At 42.1% G+C, this 18,217-nt stretch overlaps 1 protein-coding gene across 1 annotated transcript in view; it reads left to right on the forward strand.

The window, feature by feature from the left end:
• The first annotated feature begins 495 nt into the window (after positions 1 to 495).
• The window catches only part of LOC149276976 (cadherin EGF LAG seven-pass G-type receptor 2-like), a 51,317-nt gene continuing 33,595 nt past the window's right edge, over positions 496 to 18,217 (forward strand). Inside the window, exons 1-4 of the mRNA XM_089503193.1 lie at positions 496 to 3,835; positions 14,656 to 14,927; positions 15,213 to 15,597; positions 16,047 to 16,269. Coding sequence (XP_089359319.1) covers positions 496 to 3,835; positions 14,656 to 14,927; positions 15,213 to 15,597; positions 16,047 to 16,269 — 4,220 coding nt within the window. The remainder of the gene's footprint in view (positions 3,836 to 14,655; positions 14,928 to 15,212; positions 15,598 to 16,046; positions 16,270 to 18,217) is intronic.

Genomic DNA, 18,217 nt, shown 5'->3' on the forward strand with positions numbered 1-18,217 from the left:
GACCTTTCTTGTCTCTAGATAAGGGAACGAGCCTCCATGCACTATTGGAAGGAGAAATAGCATTAATGTTGGACGCATAGGAAGATAAAAAGCAAGGGCTGGAGAGTCACCTCAGACCTGTACAGGATTCTGCAAGAGTGTTTATACAGAGCAGGAATGTTGGTTTTCTATGCAGACCTGTAGAGGAATACTGTGGGCCTTGGCACCTGGAGCTGGATAAAATATCTGTCAGCATTCCATCCCTGGATTTTGTGTCGGGCTGAGAAGTAATTGTTTAGTGTAAAGACTGGGGCCACACCAACTCTGTCCCTTGGCACTCCACCATGTGCAGAGGAGGACATTCTGCCCGCAAGAAACATGACAGCTGTCTCTGACACATGTTCAGTCCTACAAGAGCTGGTAGATCACAGACTTATGGCATGTTTGTGCCCTCAGAGTCAACCCAGGAGCTTTGCCTGGCTTCCCACGTTTGCTTTTCTTTTGCTGTTCTTGCCCATGGCACTGGGCCTTTCCAATTCTGTTCCTCGAGGGAACTGTTCCTCCCCGTTGGAGCATGAAGATTCCACTAATACCAGTTGTGGGAAAACACCGTCCCTTTTGCTGTCGTGGACGTGCAGTGATCCAGTTCTCCAGAAGATCCCTTCCATTGTTGCCATTTCTAGCCAAGTCAATGCCCATGTCCCATCATGTTTTAATGGACGCCTTCATATTGTCACCACGCTGCACCTTAAAACAGTACCTTCTGATGAATCAACAAAGTTCTGCCTCAGACCTGGGCTGAGGCTGCTGCCCATCCCCTACGTGCAGGCCGCACCTTGGGGTACTTGCCACCTTAAATGCCAGGCTGTGCGGAACCCTGGAGCAAAACTGTGGCACAATGTACTAATCACCTCACACCGTTTCTGCCTCACTTCTTGGCACCCTCTAGAATTGACGTTGAAATGCAAAGGGTGTGCTAGATCAGAAAATAGAGCTGTTGTAGTGAAGTGGAAGATAATATTGCCAAACAGTCATATGCAGAGAGTCCATGACCATGGCCACCCAAGGGGTAAAAGAAATGTAAATACCAGCCCACAATTCCAAACACCCACCTACCAAGTATCAGTGCCTGAGAATAAGCCCCTGGGAACTTTTGTTGTGCAGCTGAGGGCTAATGATCCTGATGAAGGGGAATCTGGAAGATTAGAGTACTCGATGGATGCCCTCTTTGACAGCCGCTCTGCCAGCCTATTCTCTCTGGACCCAAACACTGGGGAGGTAACCACAGCAGGGGAGTTAGATAGAGAAACCAAGAGCACCCATGTTTTCAGAGTGACTGTTAGTGATGCAGGCACCCCCCGCCGAACAGCAATGGCTACCCTCACTGTCTCTGTCAGTGATACAAATGATCATGACCCAACCTTTGAGCAACCAGAATACAGAGAAAGTGTACGAGAGAATATGGAGGTTGGCTATGAGGTGATGACCGTGCGTGCTACAGATGGAGACTCCCCAAATAATGCCAACATTGCTTACCGCTTAGTGTCTGGAGGTGGTAAAGCTTTTGAAATCGATCCTCGGTCAGGGGTTATCAGGACACGGGGCCCTGTTGACCGGGAGGAGATAGCCTCTTACCAGTTACTTATTGAAGCCGATGATCAAGGACGTGATCCTGGTCCTCGCAGTTCTACAGCCACAGTACATATATCGGTTGAAGATGAAAATGACAATGTGCCACAGTTCAGTGAGAAGCGCTACGTGGCATATGTGGCAGAAGATATTGCTACTGACTCGCAGCTTATTGTAGTGACTGCCACTGATCGTGACCATGGCCCAAATGCTGCAGTTCACTACAGCATCTTGAGTGGCAATGCCCGTGGACTATTTTCTATTGACCCACAGACTGGTGCAATATTTCTTTCTGGCACTCTTGACTATGAGACTGGACGGGAGCACACGCTGAGGGTACGGGCACAAGATGGAGGAAGGCCTCCATTATCCAATGTAACTGGCCTGGTCAGTATTCAGGTCCTAGATGTAAATGATAATGCACCAGCTTTCGTGAGTGGTCCATTCCAAGCTGCAGTGCTGGAGAATGCACCTCTAGGGTATTCTGTGCTACAGGCTCAAGCACTGGATGCAGACTCAGGTGAAAATTCCAGGCTTGAGTATCGTCTGCTGGGTGAAGCTGGACCGTTCTCTATAAACAATAGTACTGGATGGATCGTGGTACGGACAGAGTTGGACAGGGAAGAAGTGGAGTTTTACAGCTTTGGAGTAGAGGCACGGGATCGCGGTCAGCCCTCTCTTTCCTCTTCTGCTGCAGTAAGTGTGCAGGTTTTGGATGTCAACGACAATTCCCCAGAATTTACACAGGATGAATACCATGCCCGTCTTAATGAAGATGCAGCCGTGGGCACCAGTGTGTTGACGGTGCGGGCAGTGGACAGGGACGCTCATGCTACCATCACTTACCAGATTACTTCTGGCAATGCTCGCCATCGTTTCTCCATCTCAAGCTTATCTGGTGGTGGTGGTCTTTTAACGCTTGCACTGCCTCTTGACTACAAACTAGAGCGCCAGTTTCTGCTGACTATAACTGCATCGGATGGGATGCGAACAGATACTGCACGGGCTGTGGTGAATGTGACAGATGCAAACACACATCGTCCTGTCTTTCAAAGTTCCCACTACACTGTTAGTGTAAGAGAAGACCAGCCAGCAGGCACCACTGTGGTAGTCATCAGTGCCACAGATGAAGATACGGGAGAAAATGCCCGTATTACTTACTTAGCTGAAGAAGGTATGCCTCAGTTTGCCATAGATCCAGACACTGGTGCAGTAACCACTACCATGGAGCTAGATTACGAAGACCAGGTCAGTTATACATTAGCTGTGACGGCTCGTGATAATGGAATTCCTCAAAAATCAGATACTACCTACCTAGAAATCCTGGTGACGGATGTCAATGACAATCCTCCTGTGTTTCAGCGGGCATCTTACAAAGGCACTGTGCCTGAAGATGCACCCCCTTACACAAGTGTCCTACAAATTTCTGCAACTGATCGTGACTCTGGATTAAATGGAAGAGTGTTTTATACTTTTGCTGGAGGCGATGATGGTGATGGGGACTTTACCGTGGAGTATACATCTGGTATTGTGCGGACACTGAGGCAACTAGACAGAGAGAATATGGTCCAGTATCGACTTACTGCTTATGCTGTTGACAAGGGGATGCCAACCCCACATCGTACCCCTACCGAAGTAGTGGTCACAGTCTTGGATGTCAATGACAATGCACCTGTGTTTGCCAAAGATGAGCTGGAGGTAAAGGTTTTAGAAAACAGTCCCCTTGGGCCGCCACTGGCAAAAATCACTGCCACAGACCCAGACGAAGGCCCAAATGCACAAATAATGTATCAAATTGTGGAAGGAAACATTCCAGAAGTGTTCCAGTTGGATATTTTCTCCGGGGAGCTAACAGCACTAGTTGACCTAGACTATGAGGAGCGACCAGAATATGTAATTGTGGTGCAAGCCACATCGGCACCATTGGTCAGCAGAGCAACAGTTCGAGTGCGTTTGGTGGATGTCAATGATAATGCTCCAAATCTGAGTGACTTCAGAATTGTGTTTAATCACTATATTGGTGGTGGCGGCAGAAGCTTTCCAGCGGGGGTCATAGGGAAAGTGCCGGCACAAGACCCAGACATCAGTGACTCTTTGAGCTTCACCTTCTTGAGTGGAAATGAATTAGGGTTGCTTTTGCTCAACACCAGTAGTGGGGAATTAAGCCTGAGCCATGACCTCGACAGTAACCGGCCCCTGGAGGCAACCATGGAGGTGTCAGTCACAGGTAGGTGATCTAAAACTTATAAACGACTCTTATGATGCACATGCTTAATTTAGAATAAAACATAGACAAATACTTTAATGTACAGTTTTATTTTGTGCATATAATTCACTTACTGATTTCTAATATCTAATATTTCTAAGGTAATAAGTGTGTGAGCATTTACAGTTTTTTTCTTTTTCTTGTTAATATATGTCCTGAAGTGGGAAATGTTGTCTTGCTGAGAAAGTCATCGCTGAAAAAGGCTTATTTAGTGAGCACAGTGCTGCTTAGAGTCACGTAGGACTTGGAAGTGTTAGATTTGACATCACTGCGTGCTGATTTAGAATTCCGATGCAGTTTTCACTTCTAGCCACTGTTTTTCAATGACACAGCTGTTTCCCAGCGGCAGCTGAGACTGCTCCAGCCTGCTTCCTCTACTAAACATTTCGGCGGAGGGCATTAAACCTTTGTGGTCCATACTGTGTCTGTTCTGTAGTATTGATGTAGTCGCATTGGAAATAGGTGAAGGCTTTTTTGTGCTATATCTCCTTTTTTTTTATCTACCTTGTTCATAAAGTATTACTGCAAACTAATTCCCTGTGTAACTTGTTTTGTTGTAAGTTTGGGTTGATACTGCATTGTGTTGAGGCAGCACATTGCTGGTCCCTGTTAAATCGTCTGGCGCTGCATACATTGTAGTGCTTGGAATGGTGAGAGGTTGGCACGGCCTTCCTTCTTTGTAGATCCTGTGCTCAAGATGAGCCTGAAGGCAGCTGTGGCAGCTGTACTAAGGGACAATCTTTTCATATTGTCAGCATGAGGCTGCTTTGGGCACCTGCTTCACGCAGAAAGTGATAATTTCATTTATTCCCGGTCCCCAGAGGTTCTTGTGTTATCCTTTTTCTTTCTTCCGTCTTTACGTTTAGCCATATGGGGCACTTTGTTTGATGCAGCCTTGTCCCGGGGGGGGGGGTGGTTTTATAACACTGCCGATCCCTGGCGAGGAAAGGGTTCTTGTGTTGTACGCAGTCTCTGGCTCAGCTGTCTTGTTTTACACCCAGGTTTCAAATGAACATGCTGTGCTGGCCCCCATCCAGCTTTCTCATGACAGTGACACTGTTGGTCTCCTGCACTGCCTTTCACCACTCATTATTTCCCGCTGTAGCTACTCTCCCTCCCTTGTTCATGTTAGTCTTTCTCATCTGTTGACTGTACCATTAATCTACTTTTTTTTTTTCCTCCCTCCCTTTGCAAAGTTATGCTTATTTGGTGGACCACGGTCTTTGCTTTGAATGTTCTTTCAGTATTTCATCTCCTCTAGTTTACTTTACTTGGTAGCTGCGGCTAGTTTACCCTTCGTCCCGGCACGTCTGGTTAATACATGTAGCCATGTGTGATTTACATTGACTGAATATATATCTTGTTGTGTATATTATTTTTTAAAATGTGTTTATCTTTCTGCTACTGACGCTCTTTTCTCGCTCTGTTTCTGATCTCCAGCCGTCTGCTGAGCTGCCGCAGATCACTATTGATTACTATCGATCATTCAGTTGACAGGTTAAGAAAAAAACTATGCCAAGAATAGGGGAAGGCTTAGGGTTTTTTCCACCGCCAGATTAATCTTGTATGCCTCTGTCTCCTGCCTATTGTTTATGCATGCCTTCTATCTGTTTTGTTTGTAGGGAAGGATTATTATGATCTTTTATTTATATAATGCCAGCAGTTTACGTAGCGATCCATACAGTACATAAATTAAGAGCATGACAAATCTGGAATTGGCAGACCAAGATGACCAAATGCATGAGTGAATCCTGCTTTCAATCTGGAGGGGATGGGGTGCAGAAAAAACATAAGGTATAGAGAAAGAGGGGAAGATGGGACCATAGATCAAAGCTGGGAGTGTCTTCTAGCTGAAAAGATAGTATGCTGCTCTAAAGAAGTTGGTTTTTAGGGTTTATTTGCTTCTAGAAAGGGAAGGTGAAAGTGAGATCTGGAGGTATGATAAGGATGGAGGAGAGCATTAGCTCACATGGAGAATGTAAAGATTGAGTAGGGAGGTATATATACCGGTATATAAACTTTGTGTGTTTAGTATATAGTATTAAAATAAGAGTGTAGTGTAAGGAAGATATGCCTAGCCAGCAGTGTTTTTTAATATATTGCAATGGGGAGACTCAAGGCCAAGGAAAAGGAACTAGAAGGGTGTTACAATAGTTGAAACAAGAGGTAATAAGTAAATGAACTAAAGTTTTATGGCTTCTTGGGTGTGGAAAAGGTGGATGCGAGACATCATTTTTTAAGGTACAAGATCTGACAACGTGAAGGATGAAGGCAGGGGTTGATACCCCAATGCATTGGGCCTGGTTAGGAGAGGAAATAGTCACATTAATGGGGACTGAAAATATATGTACTGGAGTGAAGATGGAACATCATACGTTTGGTTTTGGGGAGATTCAGTTTCAGGTAGGACGTAGTCTGTATGCAATTATGGTTTAAAGTGGAAGTTATATAGAAAAAAAATGTTTTCTTTATGGCAATACTAATGAAGTCTAGTGTGTCCAGTCAGAGTGTCTGCCTCGATGATTAACACTGAGAAATTCGGTTGTGTACCTTAGGCAGTGTGATAAGGAATCAGTGTGTTTGTCAAGTAGACTGGGCCAAGATAACAGAACTGGAACACATAGAAATGGCCAATATGCAGGTGCCTGAAACATTGTTATGTTTTTTGTAAACGTTTTAAATCTAGTAGTAAAAATGTTATTAAAACTTGTGTAGTTCAAATTTTTTTTGGAGGACAGGTGGCTATTATTTGCAGAGCATCCCAAGAATGTAAGAGGCTGGTTTTTTTATTTTTTTATTTTTTTTTGGAATGATGTTTTTAGGTTCATATATTTGAAGTTTCGGTCATATCTCCCACTCCTTTCTAAGGTGATGCTCCACCATCGTATGTCCCCTTAATATAAAATATTATAGATAGCCCATTCTGAAGATAATAAAGATATTTCACAAAATATATGTAATAAATAATTGATATCTATTTAATACATGATATTATTAGTAAATCAAGTTATCTGATAAATATTAAATGACCGTGCTGAGCCACATCTCTCCGATCAGGACAGTCCGAGGCCCAGTCTGGAGAATTAGGATCTGTCCTGCGTCTTGACGTCTAGGACATTTCCATATAACAATTGTCCCTATGGAGATCGTAGTTAATTATCCTGAAGCTTGATTCTCTTTAGACACCTAAAAACAATATTTTATTGGCTTATGTCTGTGTAAAGGATGTTTTCCTTTGGTGGGGAATGAAAACAAAACAAATCTTCCAGCCACACTGTTTTCAGTATAGGGAGAGATGAGTGTAAAAATGTTTTTTGGTTTTTTTTCTTTCTTCTTTGGTTTTGCAAGCAATATTTATATAGAGCAGGTAACGTACAAGAGGCTAACTGTGGTGCAGTCTTAACGGTATTCAGTGAAATATTCTTCTGCGTCATGTTTAGTAGTTTATTAACAGAAATACTTTTTTTTTTTTTTATAAGATTTTTATAAATCCTTCAAATACACTACCACCAAATGTATATGTTTGTTCAAATGGCTAGTAGTTTGGGATAGGCCTTAAAGGCACAGTTTCCATCAAATGTATATTGAAGAAGCTACAGTACACCACCACCCCCATAGTCTGCATTTTGCTCCACTTAGACACAAACCCAAGCAGGCTGGTGGATGTGCAGTGGGAAGCAGGAGATGTGTTTGGCCAAAAAGCAGAGAAATAGTGCAGATGTGGACGTGGATCCTTTTATGTATGTGATCTCAGCTATCGGAGAACTCGGCTATCGCAGCTGTGTGATGTGATGTTTCTTTAAAAACAAGCTCTAATTGACCCGCCTGTTTGACGAGAGCCTGAAAATGGGTCCTGTTTGGGGTACTTGAGTGGCGACATTCAGAATATTTACTTTAGATTGGAACTCTCATCGGTATGCATCCCATTAACTTTGAATGAACAGTATATTCATTGTATTGTGAAATGTGTTGCTTCCAGAACTGTGGTCCTGTTGGCCCAGCTGTCCTGCCCATTGGCAATTTTTGATTTAGCCTCCAGATACCGAGTCAGCGATTTGCTCTGCAGGAGACCAACTCCATGAATCCATATGTTTCTGTAAAAAGCATGTTTTCATTTAATTTCGGGTATTAATGAATGTACTGGCACCCACTGTGCTAAGTAGAAAACTTTCATATTTGGTATTTGTTTAAAGGGCATGTGCACAGTGTCTGTTATTAGTGTATTTTTTTGATTATTTGTAGTCTTATTGAAAATTCTTGTTTGTAGCGTAGCTGTAGCACAAGCAGAGACATAATATTGGTGGCACTTGAGCTATTGTGTATAGATGACACCTGTTGGGCGGGGGGGTTTCAAATGTCCCAAGGGAACTGATGTCATGCGGCCAGGTAACCATACCTGCAAGAGTGGGGGATGGGTCGGAAGTACGGTATTACTATAGCAAAGTGTGTTGGGGCTTGTTTATGTCCACATACATTTTGTGTGTTTGTACCTATATAATATACATGTTTTAGCCTTCCTTATCCTTCAGAACATTTGCAGGGTATATTACTCTGTAACACAGTTTTCAAGGACTATATTTATAAATATACTTGTTTCTAAAACAAATTGTAAATAAATGCACCATTTAATGTGATTATCTTATTCAAATTCCTATAAATAAGTAAGATGTCATGATGAAGCTCAGCTTCTAATCACCCCGTCTCCCCAAAAGTATCCTCTTTGAAATGTTGCCATGGGCAACTCGCATAACAGTCAACCAGTTAAAGACCGGCTGAACATGCCTGCATGTGCTTGTGTCCTGGATAGACAAGCATATGCCTGCTTAATCCAGCAGAAGCAATATTATATTCACTGCTTGCGTGATAATCTAAAGTATACTTTTCATTGCAATAGCAGGAGGACAAAGTTGGCAGCTTGTCTTGATTTGCCGCTTTGTCGCGCTAATAAAACATGCAAATTCAGAATTTTCTTAAACAGCCGTGAAGTCCAGAATATAAGAAAAATTTGTGCAAGTGTCCAAGTTCGGGGGGAGGGGACGTTAAAATGGGTAACGCAATACAGGGGCAAGCATGAAATCATAAAATGGTTTATGTAATACATACTGCCGATAATCTACATTATTAGATGTCATATACCAGAACGTACAAGAATCGTTATAAAATCATACTTGTGTGTTTTACACTAATTTACCTTTTGTATTTGTCTCTTACTATTTCATCTGTTATCAGAAATGAAAAGTTGAGAAGCTGTTGTGTAGAGCAATTCAAACAATCAGCTCTCCAAAGCTACTGTAGCCATTATTCTCTGGCCATCCTTTTTACACACAAGACAAAAATATTAACAGGCCTTTTGCATATCTCTGTGGAAATGCGGAAAAGTGAGGCTTGGTCTTATTCGCTTACAGCAACCTAAGGAAAACTTGGCTCTAAACCTTCCCAACATCCAAGATTCTAGTTACACAGCACAATAGAGACATGCCATAGATTGGATTATGGGTTAGATACAGCTGCTGGGTTGGATGGGCAATTTTTCCCAACCTTCCACGGGACAGTCATCTTTTAATTACAACTATGTGGGCATAAAAAGTTGTTAGAATGTGACTGGGTGACATATACAGTATCTCATTGATCGTTTACTATGACTCGCAATCAGTGAAGGCATCTGGGGCCCCTAACATTTCCAATGTCTGCCTACATATAAGCTAAAAGTTAAATTTCTAGTGGGACAAGACACTACTCTGTTCTAGATTGGGTCGGTCCGTTGGACACCCCGTCACGTCACTCCACATCTAATTGCCAGCGAACTATCGAGTATATTCCCTTATCGGAAAATGTATCACATACTTGGATGGGGAATGGCAGAGCCCTGGGTGATCTAGTCTGTGAGGAATCTGCATTGGAATTGCGCAACATTTAGTTTACTGTTATGTATGAAGAAATGCATTACCAAACTCTTCTTAGGTCATGGATTTTACTTTTTTAATGGGCAAAAGTCGCTCAGACTGCTGTCCCAAGTATAGGGAGGCCCAGGCAGATCTTTCTCATTGTTTTAGGTCATGTTCAGATATACTGAAGCAAAAAAAAAAAAAAAGGACAGGAGCTCACCGGATGGCAGTAAAAAACTATTGTTTATCGGTTGTACAGAGACGTGTAATCATACGTTCATTGTTTTATCCCTTGTTTGTTTATATTTTTACCATGTATTATCCTCCTTGCTGCTTCGTGAACATGTGTCTGAAGGCTATTTGATTTATCTACTGCTGCCTCAAAGAATAAATTATCTCCTATACTTCTACTATAATTTATTCTGCCCTCTGCTTTAAATCAGTTTATCAACTTGATTCAATTTTATGGCCATTCTTTTCCTCAAGCTATTAAACATGTAGATCTTTTACTCTTCTAATAATTCCATTCTGTAGATTGCACTCCGTTTTTGCAGCCATAGAAAATCTGAACTTGAACGTCATAATGTTTTGTTGATGCTTCCAAACCCAACGTTGGACTGGGGTAGCAATTTCTAAAAGTAAAACTTCATTTTTAATTGGGTATTGCTGTTTTGTTTGGGGTAATGCCCTACAGTGGCTTATTATGGGTCGTAATGACTAGATCTTGTTAGTGCTTGCCTCCCTTCCTGGAGGACATGGACAAGATGAAAATCTGTGTTTCCTTGTTTTGTGCTTGTTTATGTGAGTTGGTGCTTTGTGGTGTTTTTTGTCACGGTGGCACATGCCTTTTAACCCCTTCGCGACCTTTGCCGGTTCAGGACCGTCATAACAAGAAGGTCACTAAATGACCTTTGACGGTCCTGAACCGTCAAAAAATTAAATAAGCTTAGAAAGTGATCAAGGATCACTTTCTTCGCTTAAACGGCCTTGCTGCAATGCCTCGATGTCGAGGCATTCAGCAAGGCCGAGATCGGCATCGGGGGCCATGTCTGGCCCCTCCCCGGGGCGTCAACAGCCGCCATACATTGTATGGCGGCGGACGCCCGTTTTAAAAGCGTTTAGGAGGCGATCAACGATCGCCTCCTAAACTTAAATGGTGTCGCTGGAATGCCTCGATCAGGAGGCATCCAGCGACACCAAACACTTACCTCTGGGTGGGCTGTGACCGCTCCGGAGAGCGGTCACAGCCGCCGCTGCCGGTGATCTTCGCCATCAAGCAAGATGGCGGCGGCCCGGGAAATAAAACAATAAAGACGAAAAAGTTCGCTAGAGGGTCTCCAGACCCTCTAGAGAACTGGCTCCACTTGCTGGTTGAATACAGGTACTGCATTCAACCATGCAAGTCAATGGAGCCCAGCTTTCTAATCACTATGTGATTAGTAAAATATTCAAAAAAAATAAAAATAAATAAAAAATGGAAAAAAAAATGTGCTAACATTTAAAAATAATTATGCAGTGATGTCACTAGATGAACCATCCAGTACCAGCAAAATGTGTAAAAAAAATATAAAAAAAGTATTAAAAAAATAAAATTAAATTAAAAAATAAAGTTTATTATTTTGAGCAAGTGCTAAAAATTCTCAAAAATCTCAACAAAGAGTTAAAATAAAAGCACTTCAAATACCCAAGGGGTGTCTAATATATAAAAAAAATGGCTGATGGGGTAAATTGGAGTGGCCTAGCTCAAATATAGGGCATAGGTACAGACTGACCAAAATGGAGAAAAAAAGCGCACTTCCCAAATGTGGCATTTTAAATCTGAAACAACCCGACAAACCCATGCATGTCGGGTATCACTGCACTCAGGAGATGTTCCTGAACACACATTGGCGTGTTGTTTGACAGTGGCATATACCAGGACCTGTATATCTATAACTAAAGTACAATTTGTGTGAAAAAATAAAATAAAAAATTACTATTACAAAGTTTGACAAAGTGTAGTTCTATAATTGGTGCATGGAAAGGGTTAAAATAACAGCATTTGGAATACCCTGGGGTGTCTAGTTTTCAAAAATATATGGTTTGAATGGGTTAAATTGAGTTAACCGGCTTCAAAGATATTCCAAAGAGGAGAGGGAGGCACAATGACCAAATGACCACCTGAATTACGCATGCCCCAAAAGTAGCCTTTTACCAGCCAAACAATCTGACAAACCCATGCATGTGGGGTATCGCTGTACTCAGGAGATGTTGCTGAACACACATTGGGGTGTTGTTTGACAGTGGCATATACCAGCACCTGTAGATCTATAACTAAAGTACAATTTGTGTGGAAAAAAAAATAAAAAAAATTACTATTACAAAGTTTGACAAAGTGTAGTTGTATAATTGGTGCATGGAAAGGGTTAAAATAACAGCATTTGGAATACCCTGGGGTGTCTAGTTTTCAAAAATATATGGTTTGAATGGGTTAAATTGAGTTAACCGGCTTCAAAGATGTTCCAAAGAGGAGATGGAGGCAGACTGACCAGATTTGTTAAAAAAGATTTGGAAATCATAAAACGCTGCTTGTACTTATTGCCCTATAACTTACAAAAAACAGCAAAAAAACATTAAAACATTGGGTATTTCTAAACTCAGGACAAGTAGTAGAATCTATTTAGCTAGTTTTTTTACTTGCTTTTTTAGGTGAGTAAAAGATTTTTCAAATAAAAGTCATAAAATGTGTTTTTTTTTCAATTTTTCACCATGTTTTTTTTATTTTTTTTATAGTAAATAAGATGATACGATCAAAATAATGGTATCTGAAGAAAGCCCATATTGTCCTGAAAAAAACAATATATAACTTATGTGGGTACACTAAATGGGTGAGGAGAAAATTACAGCTGAACACAAGCACCACAAAAGTGTCAAAACAGCCTCGGTCCCACAGGGTACAAAACGAAAAATGAGCCCGGTCCTTAAAGGGGTTAAAAGATAGATCAAAAATCCTGTCTTAATGCTAAACGCAGTGTTCAGTTCACCATATTCACTTGGTTCCTGGTGGTTTGAAGGCACTACAAAATGCTGATGCCCCCCAAGGCATTACCCTTTTTCTTTCTTACACTGAGAACGATAAGGCTTAATAAGTTCACAATGTTTTACACAGGGAGGTTTGGGGGTCTGTTGGCTTTTTCCAAACGGAGGCATCAGGTCTGGCTTGACTTCCTTTTAAGCTATCCCCTACTAATGATATTGGGTTAAATTCAGGCATTTCAACTCAACCTTTCCATTGATTTCTTTTTGGTGGACTACTGGTCCAAAGTTTCCAAACTCGTGCCCGCTATGTTTTTGTGAATTAGCACATTTGTGAACTTTAAGTTATTTGCAATGATTGATTGACTGATTTAGTAATTTCCTCAACTGTATGAGAAACGCTCATTAGCTGTTAACAATGTATTCAGCGTAGCAAGCAATGAATGGCTCAGCCAGGAATAGCTTTGAGCTCATGGCTATGGACATAATATCTCATGTATGTATGTATGTATATATACCGTATTTTTCGCTCCATAAGACGCAGTTTTTTTCCTCCCAAAGTAGGATGAAAAATCAGCCGCGTCTTATGGAGCGAAGATGCAGGCAGGGAGGGGGGGGGCAACGATATACCGTATTGGCTCGAATATAGGCCGCACTTTTTCCCCCCACTTTAAGACTTTAAAGTGGGGGTGCGGCCTATATTCGGGGTCTAGCGCCCGACGCCCGGGACATGCAGTCCCGGGCGCCGGGCAGGCAGCGGGGTTAGGATACAGATCCCCCGCAGCGGTGCAGGGGACCTGCATCCTACTCCCCGATACGCTCAGACAGCCTCCCCTGCCAGCACTTCCCACGGGGGGGGGTGCCGGCACGGGAGGTTGTCTAAGCGCATCGTGCGGATGCGTTTTACCTCTGCACCCCCCGCGGACTTACCGGAGCAGACTCCCGGGTGTCTTGCGGGGTCGGCGGGGGACGTCTACGCAATACAACTTCCGGTGCCGGATGTGCCGCACCGGAAGTTGTATTGCGTAGATGTCCCCCGCCGGCCCCGCAAGACACCCGGGAGTCTGCTCCGGTAAGTTGGGGAGGGGGGGGCAGAGGGGGACAGTGGCAGCGTATCTCGGGGAGGGAGGACAGTGGTAGCATATCTCGGGGAGGGAGGACAGTGGTAGCATATCTCGGGGAGGGAGGACAGTGGCAGCGTATCTCGGGGAGGGAGGACAGTGGCAGCGTATCTCGGGGAGGGAGGACAGTGGCAGCGTATCTCGGGGAGGGAGGACAGTGGTAGCATATCTCGGGGGGCGGGGGGGGCAGAGTGGCAGTATGTTTTTTGGTGCTTTTTTAAAGAAAAAAACTTTTTCTTTAAAAAAGCACCAAACTTTTAGGGTGCGGCCTATATACGGGGGCGGCCTATATCCGAGCCAATACGGTACTCACCAAAAGTGTCCCGGACAGTCTCTGTCTCGCTTCGCCGTCCAGGGGAGGTCTTCATCTGGAGACCGCCTCTGTCGCCGCCTCTCCTCTTCTCTGGTCCGTTGCGACGGCTAAGGGCGGACTGGATGGAGAGGACGGGGGGATTTGACGCAAGCGCCGTGTCACGTATGGCGCCGGCGCATGCGCAGTACGGCGCTTGTAGTCCAACTACACTTCCCATCATGTCTGACCAGCTTTTTTCTGTGCAGGCATGACGGGAGGATGATGTCCTTTTTTTATAGCCCATTTTTTAGGTCAAAATATTTTTTCCTTTTTTTTCTCCTCTAAAATCTAGGTGCGTCTTATCAGCAGGTGCGTCTTATAGAGCAAAAAATACGGTATATACCGCTTATCTTTTCCATAGCATCTGTCTAACTTTTAATATTTATGCCATTTTCTATTCCCTATTAGATGGTATTCACAGTGTTACAGCCCGATGTACCTTGCAAGTGGCCATCATTACAGATGAGATGCTGTCACACAGTATTACCCTGCGTCTGGGGGGCATCTCCCAACAACACTTCCTTTCCCCTCTCCTGCCCCTGTTCATTAGTGCAGTGGCCAACGTACTTTCTATACCACCACCTGGTGTTGTAGTCTTTAGTATCAAAGAGGATTCTGAGGTTTCAACACTGACTCTGGCTTCTGCTCCGGATATGCAAATTCTCAACGTCAGTCTCTTGGTAAGTAACAATAATGGATTTTTAGACTGTGATGGGGCGTCTTTTATTTTGGTGAATTTGTATTTCTGAAATGTGTGTGTATACCCTCTTGGTTTGTTGTATCATCATCAGAGGTGCCTTTTTACCTCCTCTGTTGAACATATGCTTAACATCATAGTGTTAGTTGTATTGGCAGCAGTTGACTCATAAAGAATGGTGAGAAAGAAATACTGGACTTGTTGTTTGCTGAATGTGTACTACAGCCAAGAACTGTGTAAAATGTAACATTTCTCCTCCATGCTTCAGGTCCAAGGTAGTGAAGGAGAGTTTCTTCCGTCAGAGATCCTACGTGAGCTGTTGTACCTAAACCGTACATTGTTGGCTGCTTTGGCACAGCAGCAAGTGTTGCCATTTGATGACAATGTTTGCCTTCGAGAACCCTGCCCAAACTACATGCTGTGTGTGTCTGCCCTGCGCTTCGACAGCTCTGCTCCCTTCTTGGCCTCCGACACTCTGCTCTTCCGCCCCATCCTTCCAGTAGGAGGCCTACGCTGCCGCTGCCCAAAAGGTTTTGCTGGTGACTACTGTGAAACCGAGGTAGACCTGTGCTACACAGGACCTTGCGGAGAGCATGGTGTCTGCCAGAGCCATGAAGGTGGCTACACTTGCAGGTGTCATGAAGGTTACACAGGTGAGATGGCTATTTTTTGCCCTGTGTATGAATATAAATATGTATATTTAACATGTAGTATCCACAATTCAAGTAGGGTTTTTGTACCAAAGAACTTGTACTCATCTTCTAGAAAAACTAAAATGCTAACTTATTGCAAAATTCTAAAAGTAGTGGCTAACACACATTCATTCACAAAAAAAAGTCATACCGCTGTTGTACATATTCATACCTATATCAGCAAACGTGCGCTGGGTAGTATACCTGCAATCTATTAGAATTAGAAATGTCTTAATGTGTATATGCAGGATACGTTGGTGAAGGGTTTTAGCGGTTCCCTTTTTGTTTATGCTAATTGGGGTTATCCCCTTTAGTGCTTAGCATTTCAGATTGGAACATATGCGGTGAATACTAATTTTGCGCTCTTTTGTTTTAACGTAAAAAACAGATTGAATTTCTATTTGTTCCAGGGTTCCACTGTGAGATTTCCTTGCGCTCTGCACGGTGCTCTGCAGGTCTTTGCAGAAATGGGGGAATATGTGTGAACTTGCTTGTGGGGGGTTTCCACTGTGACTGTCCTCCGGGGGCATACGAAGCCCCGTACTGCACAGTCACCACACGCGCCTTCAATGGAGAGTCATTCCTTACATTCCGTGGCCTGAGACAGAGGTTCCACTTCACACTGTCACTCAGGTAAATATATCACGTTTCAGGTGGCTACTTTAGATTTGAAGATTCTTGTATACCTCTTAAATAAGTTGCACTTTTAATATTACCCTCTTCAGAACATTGATAAGGTTCATGGCCCATATGACCCTTTGGAGTTTCCAGCAGCAGGGACATTTCCCCCATGGGTATTGTTAGGGATATTAATGAGACAAAATAGGCAAAACCAATATTTTATCACATACGCAAAATAACGACGCTACCAAATATTGTAGTACCACATCCACAATATTAATTTAAGGAGATACCCTATATTTTATCTCCGATCCTAAATTCTTTCAGATCGCCGAAAATTATAATTCAAATTAGATAGATATCACGAAGATAATCAATCAAAAATATTATTTATTGTGAATACAATTTATCAAATCTATATATGGGTCACACAGTGCATGATATAAAACACAAAATTCTTAAAACATGTCAAAATGAATCAATTCAAATACAGTATATTATCGATAGTTATCAATATAAGTTACTACTTTATAAGTAACACACAATTAATTTCCATCCCACTCAGCAACCAAAAATTGATAATAATCAGGGCAGTAATAAAGATATCACTATCTCTCTAATATTAGTTCAACTAATATAACAAATTAAAAATAATATAATTGTGTCTAAGAGTATTAGTGAAGTTCCTAATAGATGCAAATAATGTCAAACTTCATCTATAGGTAAAAATACCTTTTCATTATTGTTATTATCACGGGTTATAAGCTGCAGTCTCACAAGCCGTCATATACAATAATGCAATATAGTACTTCCCAGAAACAGGGAATTCTATACGAAGAAGACAAAATTCATCTCTATTCAGAATAATAAAACAATTATAATTACCACCACTTGTTGCTGTTATCCCACCGGTCCTTGTAGAAATTAATCCAGGTTCAGTGGCAAGAAATTAAGTGGAAAAAATATAACTGTCTACCAGTTATATAGGTTATAACTCAAAGTAACTCCAAGAGTGAAATATGGTGCCAGAATCTTAAGATTCCAAGTCTCTGGGGAAAATTTGGTGAATAAATCCGTCAGGGTCTGTCCGTTCCAGGGTGCGATCTCTTTTTTTTCTTTTTTAAAGGTCCCCCCTTTTTTTATTAAAGACATAAGCTTTTAAAGACAGGGCTTATTATCATAGCCTCCACCTTTTGATTGGAATTCTCCAATCATAACGGTGGGTTTTACCCATTATAATTAGAATTTCTACTCATATTTACACCGTTGTAATTTCTTACTTTACCTGTGAGAGACGCTCTGGTCTAAGAATTAACTTAAAACCATTACATATATGTTTGGAATTTATCCTTGGTCACCCTTATCGCTAGGTGTTACCGCCTAGATAGTAACTCAGGACTTGGTAGACTTACCATGTATCCCCCATACGAATTTACGTTCCCAAGGATATGCAGCGTCTACTCCTTAACTTTCTCATGGAAGATAACATTAATTGTATCATACTTACTGAAACATCTATATACATGAATACTTCTTTGTTCTCAATTATAGAGAGAACAAGGACAAAAAGAAATAATCACTATATGATTAAGTAAAATAAAATGGCTCTGACTCCATTTTGTTTTCATGTAAAATACAGAATATGTGGAATACATGTTTTCTATCATAAAATATCTGACATAATCCCCCCTTTAGATTATGACAAAGCAAAATCCAGTTTGCTTTAGAATGATCTAAACAAACGTCAGATGGTATATTAACGACTTCAAATCATGTTGTCCGACATGGGACGTGCAGGGGTATAATGCACGGATTGGAACACTTTTGCTCCTGAAAGAGAAGTCATTAATGAAAACTTTACAGTAAGAATAATTAGCCATATACAAACTGTTACAATCATCAAACCAAGAATGATGTCGTTGTAATATGCCCAATCCACATTGTGTATGATATTGGTATC

The sequence above is a fragment of the Sceloporus occidentalis genome, unplaced genomic scaffold (genome assembly GCF_023333645.1).
Source record: "Sceloporus occidentalis isolate IW3139 unplaced genomic scaffold, rSceOcc1.0.p SCAF_222, whole genome shotgun sequence".
NCBI classification, from domain to species: Eukaryota; Metazoa; Chordata; class Lepidosauria; order Squamata; family Phrynosomatidae; genus Sceloporus; species Sceloporus occidentalis.